This window comes from Eleutherodactylus coqui, chromosome 3 (assembly GCF_035609145.1).
Source record: "Eleutherodactylus coqui strain aEleCoq1 chromosome 3, aEleCoq1.hap1, whole genome shotgun sequence".
In the NCBI taxonomy this organism is placed as follows: Eukaryota; Metazoa; Chordata; class Amphibia; order Anura; family Eleutherodactylidae; genus Eleutherodactylus; species Eleutherodactylus coqui.
The window spans coordinates 29,195,795-29,213,702 of NC_089839.1; the positions used below are offsets into that span (position 1 = coordinate 29,195,795).

Sequence of the window (17,908 nt, forward strand, 5' to 3'; positions counted from 1 at the left end):
AGCAGAATCCTCCACCGCAGCTGACATGTGTGACAGCTGCGGTAGAGAATTAAATAATTCCATCTGTGGCAGATGCAGCAGATGTAGCAGCAGGGAATTCTTTTAACTAGTGGGGATGAAGGAAACAAAGGGATAAAGCCCTTCCCTGAAAATCCATTCACGGCTGCCAGGGCTCAGCGGCGACTTCTGCCGCTGTCCCCGACTCTGTAGTACTGAGCTATCAGCAGCCGGGGATTTAAAATCACCGACTGCTGGTAGCTCTGATTGTGATTGGCTGAGCAGTTCAGCCAATCACAATCAGAGCTACCAGCAGGCGGGGATTTTAAATCCCGGCTGCTGATGGCTGAGAGCTACAGAGCCGGGGACAGCTGCAGAAGCCGCTGCTGAGCCCCGGCAGGTGATTATAATTTTTTTGGCTTGGACACTATTTTAAAGGGCTTTTCAGGGAAGGGTTTATGAAGCCCTTTCCTGAATTGCCGGGGCTCAGCGGTGACTTCTGCCGCTGTCCTCGGCTCTGTAGCGCTGCTGAGCCATCAGCAGCCGGGGATTTAAAATCCCCGCCTGATGGTAGCTCTGATTGTGATTGGCTGAAGCGCTGAGCCAATCACAATTTGAGCTACCAGCAGGCGGGGATTGTAAATCCCCGGCTGCTGATAGCTAGGAGCTACAGAGACGGGGACAGCGGCAGAAGCCGTCTGAGCCCCGGCAGGTGAGTATTTTTTTTTTCACTATTTTAAAAGGCTTTTCAGGGAAGGGCTTATGAAGCCCTTCCCTGTAAAGCCATTGACAGCTGTGGGGGCTCAGCGGCGACTTCTGCCGCTGTCCCCGTCTCTGTAGTGCTGCCAAGCTATCAGCAGCCAGGGATTTTAAATCCCCGGCTGATAGCTCAGAACTATGGAGCCGGGGACGAGAAGTCGCGGCTGAGCCCCGGCAGCTGAAGGGAGGCGAGTATTTTTTTTTTTAAATACACTTTTTTAAATGGCTTTTCAGCCTGAAGAGCTATTGACGGGATGCCGGCAGCAGGATTCTTTACTGCAGCTGTCATGTGTGATAGCTGCGGTTGAGAATTGAAGAATTCCCTTTGCTGCATCTACCACAGATGTGGCAGATGTAGCAGCAGGGAATTCTTTAAACTAGCGGGGGTGAAGGAAACATCTGCATGTTGCAGATGTGTTCTTCATGCCCGCGGGGGTCATGGTGTTTTGCACAAAAGGTTTCTTTTTCAGGGAAGGGCTTATATGTAAAGCCCTTCCATGAAAAACAATGCAGAGGGCTGGCAGAGCATTGTTTTCAATGGAGCCACCGGCAGCAGCCGCGGCTCCATTGACAACAAGCACGCAGCTGAGTTCATGCGTGTTTTTGCTCATACCTAGGTGCGGACGTATGTTAAGTGTCCAAAAACACACCTCATGGTTGCTGAACACTGATGGGCTAGAACAGGAGATGACCAGTTTGAGAGTCGTTGTTTAGGAGAAAAAAAACCTCAAGTGTGCAAAAGAGCTAAAAATTAGGTCACTGGGCAGAGGAAAAACATTGGTCAGATGAATCCAGACTCCTTTTGCACTATGGTGGTGGAAAAGTCAGAATTTGGTATAAGCAGCATGGAGAAATCAATCCTCTCTGTCATTTGTCAATGGTGTAAGCTCATGGAGGTGGACTAATTGTGTGGGTGGACCAATTGTAGCACGGGTGGGTTCAGTATCCTGCAAAATGATGATTTCAACATCAATTGAAATCTATGCAATGATGAATGAGGGTGCATTCACACGAACGTATATCGGCTCGGTTTTCACGCCGAGCCGATATACGTTGTCCTCGTGTGCAGGGGGGGAGGATGGAAGAGCCAGGGCCAGGAACTGTGCTCCCGCCCCCTCTCTGCCTCCTCTTCGCCCCTCTGCACTATTTGCAATGGGGAGAGGCGGGACAGGGACGGGGCTAATTCCCAGACCTTAGCCCCGCCCCCAATCCCGCCTCCTCTCATTGCAAATAGTGCAGAGGGGCGGAGAGGAGGCAGAGAGGGGGCGGGAGCCTCAGTTCCTGCTTCTGGCTCTTCCATCCTCCCCCCCTGCACACCCGGACAAAGTATATCGGCTCGGCGTGAAAACCGAGCCGATATACGTTAGTGTGAATGCACCCTGAGTGCTGGGTGAGTTCACTGATATTTTACAAGATTTGGTTTCAACTATAACATTTCCCACATTCAGGACATGAAAATGGCTTCTCTCCTGTGTTCGTTCTGATGGTTAAAAAAATTGGATTTTTGCTTAAAACTTTTTCCACAGGCTGAACATAAATATGGCTTCTTTGTGTGAGTTCTCATATGCTTAACAACATCAGATTTTTGTCTAAAAGATTTCCCACATTCTGAACATAAAAAAGGCCTCTCCTGTATGTGAGTTTTCATATGTTTAACAAGATCAGATTTTTGGCTACAACTTTTCCCACATTCTGAACATGAAAATGGCTTCTCCCCTGTGTGCATTCTCTGATGATTAACAAGATCTGAATTCCAATTAAAACATTTCCCACATTCTGAACATGAAAATCCCTCTCCTGTGTGAGTTCTTAGATGTCCCACAAGATGTGATTTCCAACTAAAACTTTTCCCACATTCTGAACATGAAAATGGCTTCTCCCCTGTGTGCATTCTCTGATGATTAACGAGATCTGATTTCCAATTAAAACATTTCCCACATTCTGAACATGAAAATTTCTCCCCTGTGTGAGTTCTTAGATGTCCCACAAGATGTGATTTCCAACTAAAACATTTCTCACATTCAGGACACGAAAATGGCTTCTCTCCTGTGTGAGTTCTTAGATGCGTCACTAGTTGTGATTTCCAAATAAAACATTTACCACATTCAGGACATGAAAAGGGCTTCGCCACTGTGTAAGTTCTCTGATGTGTACGAAGACTTGCTTTCCGGCTAAAACATTTCCCACAGACTAAACATGAAAATGGCTTTTCCCCTGTGTGAATTCTTAGATGTTCCACAAGATGCGATTTTTCTCTAAAACATTTCCCACATTCTGAACATGAAAATGGCTTCTCTCCTGTGTGACTTCTCTGATGTTCAAGAAGAATTGATTTCGGGCTAAAACTATTCCCACCTTCTAAACATGAAAATGGCCTTTCATTGCTAAGATATTGTGCTAGTTCCCCTTGCCCATAAACAGGTCCATGTTTGTTATTCAGCGATTGGTTAGATGAGGGTTGATTGTGACCAGCTGCATTGCAGAATAGATTGCTAGTCTGAAGCACTAAGGGTACATTAGGAGTTATTGAATTTATTTGTGTGGTGTAATCCTCTACTTCCTGATATAGAGATACATCGAGATGTCCAGGGGAGCCTCTTATCCAATCTTCGGCTGGAGAAGAAAGCAAAAATGTCTTATTTTCCAAAACTAAACAATTGAGTTTTTATTAAGCAATCAAGCTTTATTAAGATAATAGGAAGCAAGGAAATATAAAGGAAAATTGGCTTGCAAGATAGCAGCATAACATATGATTTATATAAAGCCCATGTACTTGTAGTAATGGAAGACCAAAGTACTCATAAACACATTGTAGGGTTTATGAGTTTCCATAAACTAATTCCTAGTAGAGGTAGTGACAGGTGTTTCTCTATAGACCATATACTATGATATATTACAATGTTAATAGACAACAATGGTTACATTTTTTTGGCAAATTCCATAGAGGTATGTCCCCTAGGACCACTTCACAGAGCTAAGCTTTATGGAATAAGGTCCAGAAAAAAGCCACATATGACAGACTCCCTCAACACATGGAAGAAGGATCTCTGGCCATGATGTTAAATGCTAGGTATGGCAGAAAGCATGGTAGTAGCAACATCATGGATGTGGCATGGAAATTTGTTCGTAAGTGAAGGAAAAATTGATGGCTTTATATACAAGACAACGCTTAAGGTAGACCTGCTTTAGTCTGCCAGAGAAGCGAGTCTAAAAGAGAGGTTCACCTTCCAGCACAGGGGTGTACAACTCCAATCCTCAAGGCAGACCAACAGGTCATGTTTTCTGGATTTCCTCAGTATTACACAGGTGATGTAATTGTCAGAGCCTCAGACACTGCAACAGATGTACTTACTATAGGATATCCTGAAAACATAACCTGTTGGGGGTCCCTTGAGGACTGGAGTCGTGCACCCCTGTCCCAGTAGGACAAAGACCCTATAAATGCTTCCAAAGCTATACTAGAGGGGTGTAAAAAGAAACAGCCTAGACCTCAATTAAATTAAGGATCTACAGCATGACTTGAAAACTGCTGAACACTAATGCAACCATCTAATTGGAAGCAATTGGAAGACTTTTACATGGAAAATGGGTAAAAATCCGAGTATCAAGATCTGCTGAGCTTATAGAAACAAACCTCAAGGGACCTGCATCTGTAATTGTAAAAAAGGTGGTTCCACATATTTTTGGGGGGATAAGGAGTTCGTATGCGTGTCACATCACAGTGTCATGACGCCAGCGCATCATGGGGCCGCGGATGAGAAATGGGTCAGTTCATGCACTACACAGCAGAGATGCTTGAGGAGCATTCGTGGCTAATATGACTATGGTAACACACCCCAAATGGGTGTGCCCACCAGGAGCCATATAAGGAGAAATTAAGACTGGCGGCTCCATTGATCTCCAGCCTACCAACTGGGCTGGAGGTTTTGCTTTGTCCTTATTTTTTTGTTTTTGGTCCTCTTGCTAGGAGTTTTGGGGTCAGGACTAGGTAGGCTTGTAATTGTGGTATATACCAGCCAGATACCTAGCTTCATTTCTCTAATTATTTGAGTACAGAGAGAAACTTAATCAGTATTTTGGGATCCGATATAGGCCCCAGGATTACTGCAGCTTATTTTTATTTTCTACTCCTCGATAGGTGGTCAGGGTTTGGCATGCCTAGAGCGTGTTAATCATCCAGTAGGTAGTTGAATAAAATAGGAGAACTCACTCGGCACGAATGACCAACCCAAAGAAAAGGGGCTGTAGTCACCCCCAAAGCCCTGATATGCAGAAAAAATACAATTTTTGTGCACATGGGCATCCAAGCAGTAGGAGAGCAGCAGGACCAATCCAAAAATTGCAGTTTTTGGTAAATGGTAAAGATTTAAGTGATGGTTAAATTACCGTTTCCTTTTCTAAAATGTGGCTTTTATTTATTATTAAGGTGCTTATTGTATTTTAACCACTTCCTGCTGCAGGGCATAAATTTACGTCCTGAAGCGTTGGGGTATGTATGAAGAAAGATCGCGGAGCGACCTGTCTTCATACAGCACTGCTGTCAGCTGTTTATTACAGCTGACACCCACGGGCAATATTCGCAATCAGCCGTGTGGCCGATCGAGGCTACTAACCCTTTAATTCTTACAGCAGCATTTAAATCCCCTGAATGATGTTTGGGGGAAACGTGTGTGTGTCAAGGCAGCCGGGGGACTTCTGAAAGGCCCAAGGGCTGCCTTAACAGACTGTCTATCAAGCCGTCCCCTTGGGGTGGCTTAATATACTGCAATCTGACAGGCAGTCTGACATAATTCTATGGCATTACATCATACTGCATTAGCGATAGAAGCATCGCTAGTTGTGGTCCCCTAGAGGAGCTAAAAAAAAAACGTAAAACTAATATAAAGTTTTAGTAATTGTGAAAAAAAAAGTATTAAAAGTTAAGTTGTGCGCAGAAGATGGCGGCAGAAAAGTATTTTAAAAAATTAAAGATCTCTGAAAAAAAATAAAAGTAGTACGGCAAAAAAAAAAAACTCTGTAAGTTTGCTATCGTAGTAATCGTACTGACCTATAGAATAAACTTATGTCATTTTTGTTGCAGTCTGTGCTTCGTAAAAACAAGACACACTGAAAGAGGTTGTTTTTTTTTTTACTCCACTTCAAATTTTTTAAAAGTTTTTCAGTACATTATATGGTACATTAACCCCTTGAGTGGCGGGTTTCCTACCACCCTGTTGTGCCCACCAGGGCAGGTTTTTTAAAATGGTCTAATCATTGAATTTCAACTAATTTTGCAGTTGCGTCTCAAGAGCCATAACTTTTTCATTTTTCCATTGACATGGCCATATAAGGGCTTGTTTTTTGCGGGACAAGTTGTGATTTTTTAAACAGGGGGGAGGAAAAAAAGAAATTGGGAAAAAAGAAAATAAGGGGCCATGTCATTAAGGGGTTAAATAATGTATTAACTTCCTTCTCTGGGTCATTACGACGCATGGATACCACATGTGTGATTGTATTTTTGATTTTTTACAAAGTAAAAGGAGACAAGTGTTTTTATAATTTTTTTAATAATTTTTTTAATTTTTTTTTTGTCCCTTTAGGGGACTTCCACAGGGACCCATCAGGACCCCTGATCACATTCCGGGGGTCCGATGTTGACAGCCCTTTACATGCTGCAGTGACAGCCCTTTACATTCTGCAGTCACATAGACTGCAGCATGTAAAGGGTTAACACAGCAGAGATCGGAGGTTTTCTCTGATCTCTGCTGTAAGAGCTGGCACCTAGCTGTCCTCTGACAGCCAAGCACCAAGCTCTCCCTGCCACAGAGACCATCGGCTTGCTTCTGACAAGCCGATGGTCTCTATGGCAACCTGAAAACAAGCAGAAGATTGCCGGCATATCGGCAATATCTTCTGCTGGTTTTTCAAAGCCCTTGCACTGCTCTCTGTGGGTCTGTGCAGGCAGAGCACACTGTCACAGCTTGTGGCAGTGTGCTCTGCAGCTCCCATAGTGATACATAGCCCGGAAATCTTCCGGGCTATGTCGCTATGAGCAGTGGAGCTCGTCCCGGAAAATTTCCGGGCGTGCCACTCAAGGGGTTGAATAGCACCATTGAAAAATACAACTCGGCCTGCAAAAAACAAGCCCTCAGAGTGACGTCGATGGATAAATAAAGGAGTTACAATTTTTTAAGTGGGGGGAGGGAGGAAAAAAACGAAAATGGAAAAAAAAAGGCAGTTAAATATCCCCGCCTCCCCTAATCCCCCCCCCCTGGTTTGTGTCATGTGTTCTAAATAATGTCCTGTTACTTCTATTTAAACACAGCTTATGTCAGTATGCCTTGAGAAAGGCAACATAGTATGGCCGAAACGCGTTGCATTTTTATTATATATACTTTTAAGTTTACTACTTATTGTTCTGTATACATTAAACATACCTTTCAGCACCTACTAAATTTGGTTTAATTGATCCCCTTTAAAATGTATCATGTGAGCACGGATTTTTTGTTTTGGATATTTCTCCTTATGAATTATTTAACGCTTTGATTTGCAATGTGATGCCATGCTATGAGTAAAGCTTAATGACAGCCAGAAGGTATAAACTTGTTTTTTTATTCCTGTGCACATGGGAATTTTTGATGTATTTTCAATAAAGGAGTATTTCGCTTTTTTTTTAAGAATGCTGGTGCTGGACTGAATCTTCAGATTATTGTAACTTCAATGGACGTGAATTGGAGTCACATAAACAGCACAGCAGCTATGCTATTTCTACATCTCAGAAGGTCTGGAAACAGAGCAGCACTTCTATGGGAATTACATAACTAGCATACAGCAGTACGCCCGGCTGTGTCAGTAACACCTGCCCACCTCCGTTCCAGACACTCTTCTGCATGTAGTCCCATAGTGTTTATTGTTTGTGTTTTTTTATGATCTTTTTCATAAAAATTTTTTAGTGTTTTGCTTGTTTCTTTTTATTTACAGATCTGTTATCAGCAATGAACTATTTCTTTGTATACAATGTTTTTTGTAAAGATTTTGCCAGAATCAGGAAGTCATTTGTCTTGCTCTGGTCCATGGACAATTTAAACAAAGTGTCCTTTAAGAAGGAGAAGGTTGGCACATATATATTTTAAGAAGCGAGTCATCAGCACATTGCCTTTCTATGTAAGGATGATGAAACTCTCTTACCTTTCACTGACACTGATGTGGGATTATGGAGGCCACTCATCGCTCCACCAGAACTTTCCTGCAAAGTAAAGAGATGACAAAGAAGTAAAAGGCCCCACATTATCTTATATCCTGACAGAGATGGAAAACCCCTCGACGACAGGAACCAATCTGCCCTGAAAGGAGAAGGATCTGCTCAAGTGGGGATCAAACTTGATCAACATTCAACCAAGGATCAAATATTACAAAACATTGGCAGTACTGTCTGGGTGTATCCAATAAAGTGGAGTGCCACAAATGGGCGGTGCCGCCTACCATAGCACCAATATAAATACAGAATTAAACAGCACTGCTTGCGCTCTCAAATATGTCGCTGCCAATAAATCAGTTGTCCTAAATAGTTTGTCAGAAGATACAAAACTGAGCTCTAATTTACCACAAAAAGACTCTGGAGCTCCAACAGACAGAGACTGATCCAGTTGGTGATTGTAGCTCCTCACATACTAATCGCCATGGTTTGTCGGACAGAGCGGCCCGTGAAGCAGCTTACATGTTTCTGTCTGCCCCCATCGCTGCACATTTCATTCTAATGTGCATGAAAATTAAATGTTGTTTCAGGTAAAAGGTAAAAATTAAAAAACACATTGACTTGGGTAGTAAAAATCTTCATTCATCAGTCTGTAGAAGATTTGCAGAATTCTCAGCTTCATCTACCTGATGATCCAGTGGGACATGTTCCTCTTCCTCTGGACAATCCTGGGAATATAGAGGACTGGGACATCTCTCATGGAGATTTTTCTGACAGGATCCATCTATGGGAAATAACCAGAGAGACCGAATACATTATATATCTGATGATCAGATGATGGCGAGACTAGCCGACCCTCAAAACTGTCCTCTACAATAAAGGAAGGTCTCCTCTTACCCGGTGATGTGAGGGGCTGCTGATCCTCCATCATGACCTCCTTGTACAGATCCTTGTGTCCTTCTAAATACTCCCACTCCTCCATGGAGAAATAGACAGTGACATCCTGACACCTTATAGGAACCTGACACACACAATATACTGTCATCCTCCAGACTCCTTCCTTGGCTGTATTATATAATGCCCCCCATTCCCAGCAGCGCTCACCTCTCCGGTCAGCAGCTCAGTGATCCTGTGGGTAAGTTCTAGGATCTTCTGCTCATGTATCAGTGAATGAGGTGAAGGCTCGGTGATGGGGCTCTGGGTCCGACTCCGTCCCCCTGACACACGAGGGGTCGCACACTCACCAGACCACTTCTTCACTACTGTGTAATCCTGTGGATGGTGAGACAATGATCACTACATGGAGGCTAAGAATCCTTCACCTTTCCCGTCATTCCCCTGTTTATTACTAGAGATAAGAGTGACATCATGTGAAGCACTCACCTCCCCAGTTATCCAGTAGATGATCTCCAGGGTGAGGTCTAATATCCGGGCAGCCATGTGGTCTCTGTCCTTCTCCATCCTTGGTTGGTCAGTGATGGAAAGGACCATCGTCTTTATTTGTGAGAGTCCTGTACCTAATGAACCTGAGGAAGACAAGAACATCTTCCATGAAGGGTCTCACTACTAGGGGATTATAGATGATTAGTGACAGTGTACAATGGAGATGTCTTATTTACAGATTACTGACCATAATATGATATATTAGTCCATTATCCCCCTGTTATATAGTGAGTACAGGGTCACACAGGATACACTGCAGGGCACCACATACAGCAGCCAGTTCTCATCTTCCAGGACACTATAACTCTCCCCCTTACCCTGAAGTAATGCCCTGATCCTGCAAGACATAAGCAGGAGCTGCAGTTTCCAATATGATCTGTTCTGCAGGAAATCCCTTTCCACTGTCTAACATTTCTATCAGTCCAGATTAGAAGATGGCGCTCCGGTTGTTGCTCAACTTAAAAGAGGTTTTCCCAGCAGCGCTGTCGGTCAGAGCCAGGATACAATGGGGTTGGAGCGGAAGCTGCGTGCTCCGATCCATGTATAGTGGACGGCGCTTGTAACTGCAGGTGCAGGGCTCACTGATGTCAATAAGAGGTCCTCCTGCAGCTACGGGTGTCGGAGTATCCCGACACTGACAGTTGGCGCCGCCTGGAAAACCCCTTTAAGTATTCAAAGATATTTGGAAAACTGCCTGCTGGAAACGACAGAATGATGTCAGAAGATACAGAACATTGCAGCTGGCTGTATACGGGGCGGGGCGGCCGTGTATACACAGTATTAGGCAGGCAGTGTACATGGGAGCCCCGACGAGGGCGGTCAGAGCACATAACCCCCTAATAATACACCCCATCCAAGAACTGTAACCACCAGTGATGGAACTGCAACTAATATCAGTTCTGCACATTGTCTGCAATAACTACGGTGCAGCTGGAGGACCAAAATACCTCCGGACCATCACAGCAAAACATCCGCAGCAAAGATCAGCCATGAAGAAGCGGGATGTTATCTATTTCTCCAATATGCGATTCATTCCACATCTGACAAACTGGTATCCGAGGCGCAACTAACGGTAGGAGATAAATGCAGTCGCCGCAGTACTGACACACGGACGGTTACCTCTAACTGACCTGGACTGACCGTCATACAGCCCAATGCACAGACTCATGCAGCGCACACACCTCTACTACCTGCTGACATCATCAGGAGAGAACTTCAAGAAACTACTCCCACACATGTGACTGGTCACATGGTCATGACATCATCATAGGTCCTTTACCATCTCCCATCCTGGAGGCCCCACCCCTTCCTATGACATCACTACCAGCCCGGCTATAATGTAGGCAGCCCAGTAGTGAGGTGAGGGGGCTGCAGGGGCTTCTACCAGGCGCAGCCTCCATTCCCCCGCAGCTAGTTTTGGCCTTGGTGACGCGGCTTCATCTCTCAGTTCTGACCTCTGACCCTTTATGCGGTGATAACGCTGGAATGGTTGTACTTGAGGGGCTTTTAGATGGAACTATTATAATAATTATCATTCAAACGAACGAACGTGAACAATAACAGTCCTGTCTAACCGCGATCCAACACCCAATATAGGAGAACTTCTCATTAAGGCTGGCAGTTGCCTTTATAGTCAAAATATATGCCATCATATCCCTGAAGGGAGCCCGATACTACTTAAAGAACTACAATTCTAGCAACCATTCCAAGAACCAGGCTCTCCACATCCATAGCGACCCTCTAGACCCCTTCCCCCCCTCATCCCGGAGATTCTTTAATAATAAGTCTTAGTTTTAGAAAGAACCCTCTAATCTGGACATATGAACCCCAAAGGGACTCTTCTTAGAATAATGCGAGACACTGACTGGTGATGGTACCCTACATCCCTGTACAGGTTGGCCATCAGGGTTATTATATCCACCAGCTACATCTCCTCATTCATCTGGGCCACCCCAACTCCTATGCACTAGCCCTATGTTTCGGTGAACAAGTACCTTTATAGTCAGATCCCATTGCCTCGTGGTACTAACGGAACAAATATTATAGTTGCATTCAGCTCAACAGCATGGCTTCTGTTGTAGGTGGGTGTCCTTAAACTACATAAGAAAAATCATTGCCCTGTTAAAGTGAATTATCTAATATTTGGTACTCATTGATCGATCATTGTGTTGAAGATGTTTCAAAGTTGAACCACATTTTCTTTTTTCTGCTGGGCTGAGGAACTTTTCGGCATTGTCTTGCTCTCCTTCCCTAACTCTTTCTCCCTCCTTTTTTTAAAACTTTTTTTGTTCCCTTCCTACTCCTTCCCTTATCTCTCTTTTCTTCCAACCCCTCTCCTTACACTGGAGCCCCCTCTCCTCCATTTCTTGCTTAAATCAATAGTTCCTCTTTGGCACAACCGCGGTGTGTCGATCCCGCTAGATGTTGCTGTTATGACCACCACAGCAGCACTCATCATACAAGTTATTTACACTGTCTTAAATGTTAAATTTATATGATAGCCATCTTTTTCATACCCTCCCCACGCTACCTTCCTCTCACCCCTCTCCCTTCTTCTCTCTCGGGGTGGGAGACCCCGGATAACCATCTTCTATAGCTCCTCACATATCCCCATTGCTCTAAAATATTTTGAATAATGTTCAGGGCTTTAATTCTTTCAATAAATGAACCAAAGCTTTTCATAGAGGTCCTGCCCTCGTCAAAAGACTCTAGATTAGGACATATTTCTAATGTATTCAGTAACCTCATGGGAAACCCTGCTGTATATAAGCAGATGAAAAATATATCCCTATCCTCCAGAAAGCTAATCTTGTTCTTCTTTTTAGCACCAAGACAAACTATTGCTGACTCCTGGCGAAAGGCTTCCTTGGACTTAATGAAAAACAAACCTCGAATAGATTTTAAGTATGATAGATTTCTGAGTGTTTGGACCCCATAGATAGATTATGAGGCTCACCAACCTCTGTATAAATACAATACCCAAAACACAGTCTTACAGCTCCCCCTTCCTCTGGGTTGCTACCACGAGAGAGAAGAACCCCTCACCTCTGGAACATCCCCCCTCCCTCCTTCTCCCCTCTTGGCCTATATCTTGGCTGTGGTCAGACCATTGATATTGGTAAATCGCTTCTATGAGAAATATAACAGGATAAGGGAAATAAGAATCTGGTTATACTGGAACACCCTAACCTTGTTATCTTCAGCCTAGCCAGATAATATACTGATAACTCATCCATAATACGCCTGTATAACTTTTCTTACTGTTATATTCTTTTAGATATTGGAAAACTTTCAATAAAAACTATTGTTAAGAAAAAAAAGATAGGACATAAGTGACTGAAATTACGTAACGCGTGAAAATATAGGTCTTGATATGAGTGTCCATAGATCCCTGTGGGAGCTGGAAAAAAAGGAAGGGGGAGGGAATTTAGTAGCATCCAATGCTTGGAAAGAAAGACAGGTGCCTGTATTTTACATATTACAAGTCATTAGAAGGATTTCTACCAATCAAGGGAATTCCGAACAGCAGGGCATTTTTTTCTGCAACAAGCCACAGATTGTGTGAATAGGCAATTTAAATGCTAATGAAGCTCGGGGCTCAATGGAGGAAAATCTTTCATTCACACAATCTTTTGCAGAGTTAGCAGGGGCGTAACTATAGGGGATGCGGTTGCGCCCGGGCCTACGAGCCTTAGGGGCCCCATAAGGCTTCTCTTTTCCATACAGGAAGCCCAGTACTATGACTAAAGCATTATAATTGGGGGCTCTGTTATAAATTTTGCATCGGGGGCCGGGAGCTTCAAGTTACGCCTCTGAGAGTTAGCTACGATTTTTTTGCATGATTAGGCCCCTCATGAGAACGAGCCATGAGAAGTATTTCATTATCTTCTTTAAAGAACCTGTTCACAAGGAATATATAAACTAGGAACATAATCGGCACAAATTGGCCATTTATTACATTGGGAAAATTCCCGATGGGCCGAGCGCTCTGTGGGCCAGCTGCTATTTTTCATTATATACAGAGCTGGTGACAAGTAACTACATGCAGCCAGCCCTGTGTATACAAATGAGAGTGCCAGCGGCCCGCCCGGTGCCTTCCCAACTAAGGGTCATAATGTGAGAGACATTACAGTTGGACAAACACCCTGACTGAAGGGAGGAGGTGGAGTCCGGGGGTGGGCACTTACAGTTTAGCTTGTTTCCTTGTTTGAGCAGAGGAATATAACTATGGAGCAAGGAATTGTGTTGTCTGAACAGGTGAGCCCCTACAATGATCCTCTACCGACTAGTCCCTCCTGTAGGCCATGCTGCTCATCACATGATACACTGGCGGCCTGGAGGTATCAGGATGTACCCAGCAGAGCAGCAGTATACAGGCACTATTGTTGCTGGTGGCGCCCCAGGTTCCCCCTCTCTTGTTCTGCTGGTTGGGGGAAGCAGTGCTGCTACTCCTGAGTACTGTTGGGAGTTTTTGGTGCAGTTGCAGTGGTGGCTCTCCCCGGGCCAGCCAGCACTCTCTTGGTCTGCTTCCCTTGTCTCTATGACGGGTCAGCAGCGGGCCGGGTCTGTCTTCCAGCCGGGTCCTCTGGGGCTGCCCTTGTTGACGGTCATGGGTGGGGCTGCAGCCACGGTCACTTCCAGGTGCTGTGGCGGAACTTTAGCCTTGGGCTTCTCGGGCAGTGGTAGGCCTAATCTGGAGCGCTTGTCCCCTTCGAATTTAAAAGACCTCTTTCTACTCCCCGTGGGTAGGTGAGAGTCATGCAGGGCTTACTGGGGGCCATTGACACCTGGGGCGGGCTGGATGTCTTGGGTCCTTGAACGGGCAGCCGGAGCTCCTCCGGGCAAATCCTCTCCTCAGCGGGCCTTCAGTGGGAAAAAAAAAGCAGGCACTATTGTTTACTCCACCTCTGTCCCTCTCTAATCTGATCTTCTCTTATGTTGCCTGCAGCTAGGCCTGCACCCAGCAGCAAGTAATGAGTGACATGGCCCAGCGCAGACCAGCAACCAGCCACCCCAGCAAGACCTGGTCATCTATTCAAGGCTGGTAGTGTCTCAGGTGGGATTTGCTTATTTGAACTCTAAGGCCAACTTTACACATACAGTAAACACTGCGGACATTCCACTACTGGAATTGTTGAGGAAATTCCGCAGTGCTAGTATTTATTTTTTTCCGGCCATATTGATAAAAAATAATTGTCAGCTGTAAACACCTCCGACTGAGCAGCAATCTGCTTGTGTAGAGTTTATTAATCAGTAGACGCCTCTACGATGCAAAGAGATTTCGCCCAGTTAACAGAGTTTGAGGGTGCGCATTATTGGAATGCTGGAGGGTCATATCGACAAATTGTCCTCCACCTGGGTCGTTCTGACTAGACAGGAAGTATTGGGACCAGTGGATGTATGAGGGTATGAACACAAGGTGACCGGGTTCAGGACATCCTCAACAGACCACCAGTAGAGAAGATCGTCTGATTGTCCAACAAGCATGAGCAGCTCCAACTTTTTCTTTGTCGGCCATCCAGAGAGAGGTGGCACTATCTTTACAGGCCCTATGTCAGTCAAAACCATTTCCAGGTTTTTGGCTGAAGTGATTTTGGTCTCACAGTGCCCATTACGTGTACTACCTTTGACACGCACCATCTGCTCCATTTGCATTGGTGTCAGAAACAACGCAACTGGACTGCTATAGAGTAAAACCAGGTTGTCTTCAGTGACGAATGTAGGTTTAGTTTGGGCACTGATGATGGCCGTGTTCCTATCTGGAGACCTCAGGTGAGTGCCTCAATACTGCCTCTGCTGTGGTTCGGCCAACTGCCCCCACTGCTGGTGTGATGGACATGGGGGGGGGGGGGAGGGTGAAACATTGCAGATCGTCACCCCTAGTGGTGAAAAACATTGCCAGTTTTGCCCAGGGGGACACTTTGTCTAACACTGGCCCTGGTAAACACTGTGTATATGGAGCTCCTTTGGAATTTCTTGTTAATTTATCCCATTGCTGTCTTGACTCATATGCTTTACAAATCACAGTAAAAGGGGACATACAAAAAAAAAATCAAAAAAGTGGCCATGTACTCACTAATATACTAATGCAAAAACAAAAAGAAAAGAACAAGTAGAAGCACTACACTCCTCAGCATGCAGACAATCACTCAGATACGGACTCTATTTTGTCAGGGAGCTCCCTGAATATTTTCCATTATCACTATTTTGTTTAAATATTTGGCCATGTTTTTGTGCTGGGTAATAAAATCTAACCTTTTTCATGGGTGTGCACACTCTTTATTGTGTGGCTTTTCTCTTGTTGCATTTTTGATTGATTAAAAAGATTCAGCCAAAAAGGATCCTGTGGATGTAAAGTCCTTGAACGGGATTCACTGGAGCAGAAACAGTGTACTCTCTCTTTAACCCCTTCACAGTATAGACGGTTAAAATATAATCTTTATTACTAACTTGTTAAAACATACGGGGCTCAGACTGACATAGACATACACAAATAACACTAAAAGCCACACACTCGGTATAACAAGATGGGAAGATACCCAGTCTTGAGGAGGACAAGGGTACCAAACGTACTCAACATGCAATAGGCCTAATTAGTAAATGATCAGTCAGTGAAAGAAGACAAGTCAAAAAAAAGAATGGTCTGTTCCTCTTAGGTTAAATACAGTTTTGTGATTATATCAAACTGGAAAAACCCTGATTCGGGGCTTAGGGCTCATGTCCACGGGCAAAATAAGAATTAAAATCCGCAGCGGATTTTAACTCTTCTCCTGCCCGCGGATCCGCACCCCATAGGGATGCATTGACCACCCGCGGGGTAGATAAATACCCGCGGATGGTCAATAAAAAGGATTTTAAAAAAAATGGAGCATGAAAAAATCCGGACCATGCTCCATTTTCATGCGGGTCTCCCGCGGGGACGGCTCCTGCGAGCTTCTATTGAAGCCTATGGAAGCCGTCTGGATCCGCGGGAGACCAAAATCGGGATTTACTCACCCGCTCCGTTTCTTCTCTTCTCCGCGGCGCCATCTTCTCTCAGTCGCGGCCGGATCATTTTGCTTCGGGCCGGCGCATGCGCGGGGCACGTCACCGACGTCATCATGAGCTTCCGCCGAGCCGAAGAAAGAAGATCCGGCCGCGAGGCAGAGAAGATGACGCCGCGGTGAAGAGAAGAAACGGAGCGGATGGGAGGTGAGTTAATTCTGATTTATTGTTATTTTCGGCGCTCATGTCCGCGGGGCAGGAGGGACCCGCTGCAGATTCTCCATGGAGAATCTGCAGCGGATCTGATTTTCCCCGTGGACATGAGGCCTTATGGTAATTATACTAAAAGAGTAGTACAGTCTTACCTTGGCTTGCGAGTGCCTCAGCTTGGGAGCTTCTTGACTTGCGAACAGGCTCTGTCCCTTATTTGATTTAAGAGCAAAAACTCAGGTTATGAGCCTGCTTCCGCATTCCACCAGAGATAGGTGATGTCACCACGCATCGCAGTGCCGCTGCTGTCTCAGTGAATCTCGCAATTAACCCCTTAATGACGCGGCCCCTTTTTCTTTTTCCATTTTCGTTTTTTCCTCCCCACTTCCAAAAAATCGTAACTTCTTTATTTATCCATCTACGTCGCTGTATGAGGGCTTGTTTTTTGCGGGACGAGTTGTATTTTTCAATGGTGCTATTGAAAGTACTATGTAATGTACTGAAAAACTTTAAAAAAATTCTAAGTGGAGTATAATGAAAAAAACCTCGACATTTCGCCATTTTTAGTGCGTCTTGTTTCTACGGCGCACAAACGGCAACAAAAGCGACCTGATAACTTTATTCTATGGGTCGGTACGATTACTACGATACCAAACTTGTATAGCTTTTTTTTTTTACTATACTTCTCTTTTTTTTTCAAAGACATTTAATTTTTTTCCATTATTTTCTGCGGTCATTTTGTGCGCGCAATAACTTTTTTATTTTTCCGCCAACGTAGTTTAGCAACGGCTCATTTTTTGTGGGATGTCCTGTAGTTTCTGATCGTCCCAATTTGGAATACATACGACTTTTTGATCGCTTTTTATTGCGTTTTTTCTGGGAGACAGGGTAACTAAAAGAGTGCATTTCTGGCATTCTTTATTTTTTTTCGGACGAAGTTCACCATGCGGCAAAAATAATGCACTACTTTCATAGTTCGGACTTTTACGGACATGGCCATACCAAATATACATTTTTATTGTAGAATTTAGATTTTTTAATAATAGATATGGCAAAAGAGTGGTGATTTAAACTTTTACAACTTTTTTACTTTGAAGTCCCCCTGGGGGACTTTAACATGCGATACTTTGATCGCTCCTGCAGTATGACGTAATGCTATAGCATTGACAGCAGCATTTGAATGGTTAATAGCCGCGATCGGCCGCGTGGCCGTTCGCGGCTATTGCCCGCGGGTGTCAGCTGTTATAAACAGCTGACGCCCGCAGTGTATGAAGAGAGGTTGCCACGCAACCTTTCTTCATACATACCCCGCCGCTCCATGACGTACCAGTACGTCATGGA

General features: G+C 44.5%; 2 protein-coding genes across 2 annotated transcripts in view; one reads left to right on the plus strand and one right to left on the minus strand.

Annotated features, from left to right (window-relative positions):
• Nucleotides 1-10,618, minus strand: part of LOC136619661 (zinc finger protein 721-like) — a 30,446-nt gene extending 19,828 nt beyond the window's left edge. Inside the window, exons 1-7 of the mRNA XM_066594426.1 lie at nt 10,555-10,618; nt 9,314-9,456; nt 9,035-9,202; nt 8,828-8,951; nt 8,617-8,714; nt 7,924-7,981; nt 2,208-3,369 (exon numbers count right to left, since the gene is read on the minus strand). Coding sequence (XP_066450523.1) covers nt 2,208-3,369; nt 7,924-7,981; nt 8,617-8,714; nt 8,828-8,951; nt 9,035-9,202; nt 9,314-9,456; nt 10,555-10,576 — 1,775 coding nt within the window. The 5' untranslated portion in view covers nt 10,577-10,618. The remainder of the gene's footprint in view (nt 1-2,207; nt 3,370-7,923; nt 7,982-8,616; nt 8,715-8,827; nt 8,952-9,034; nt 9,203-9,313; nt 9,457-10,554) is intronic.
• LOC136620111 (uncharacterized) overlaps nt 1-17,908 on the plus strand; it is a 534,467-nt gene that overhangs the window by 206,525 nt on the left and 310,034 nt on the right.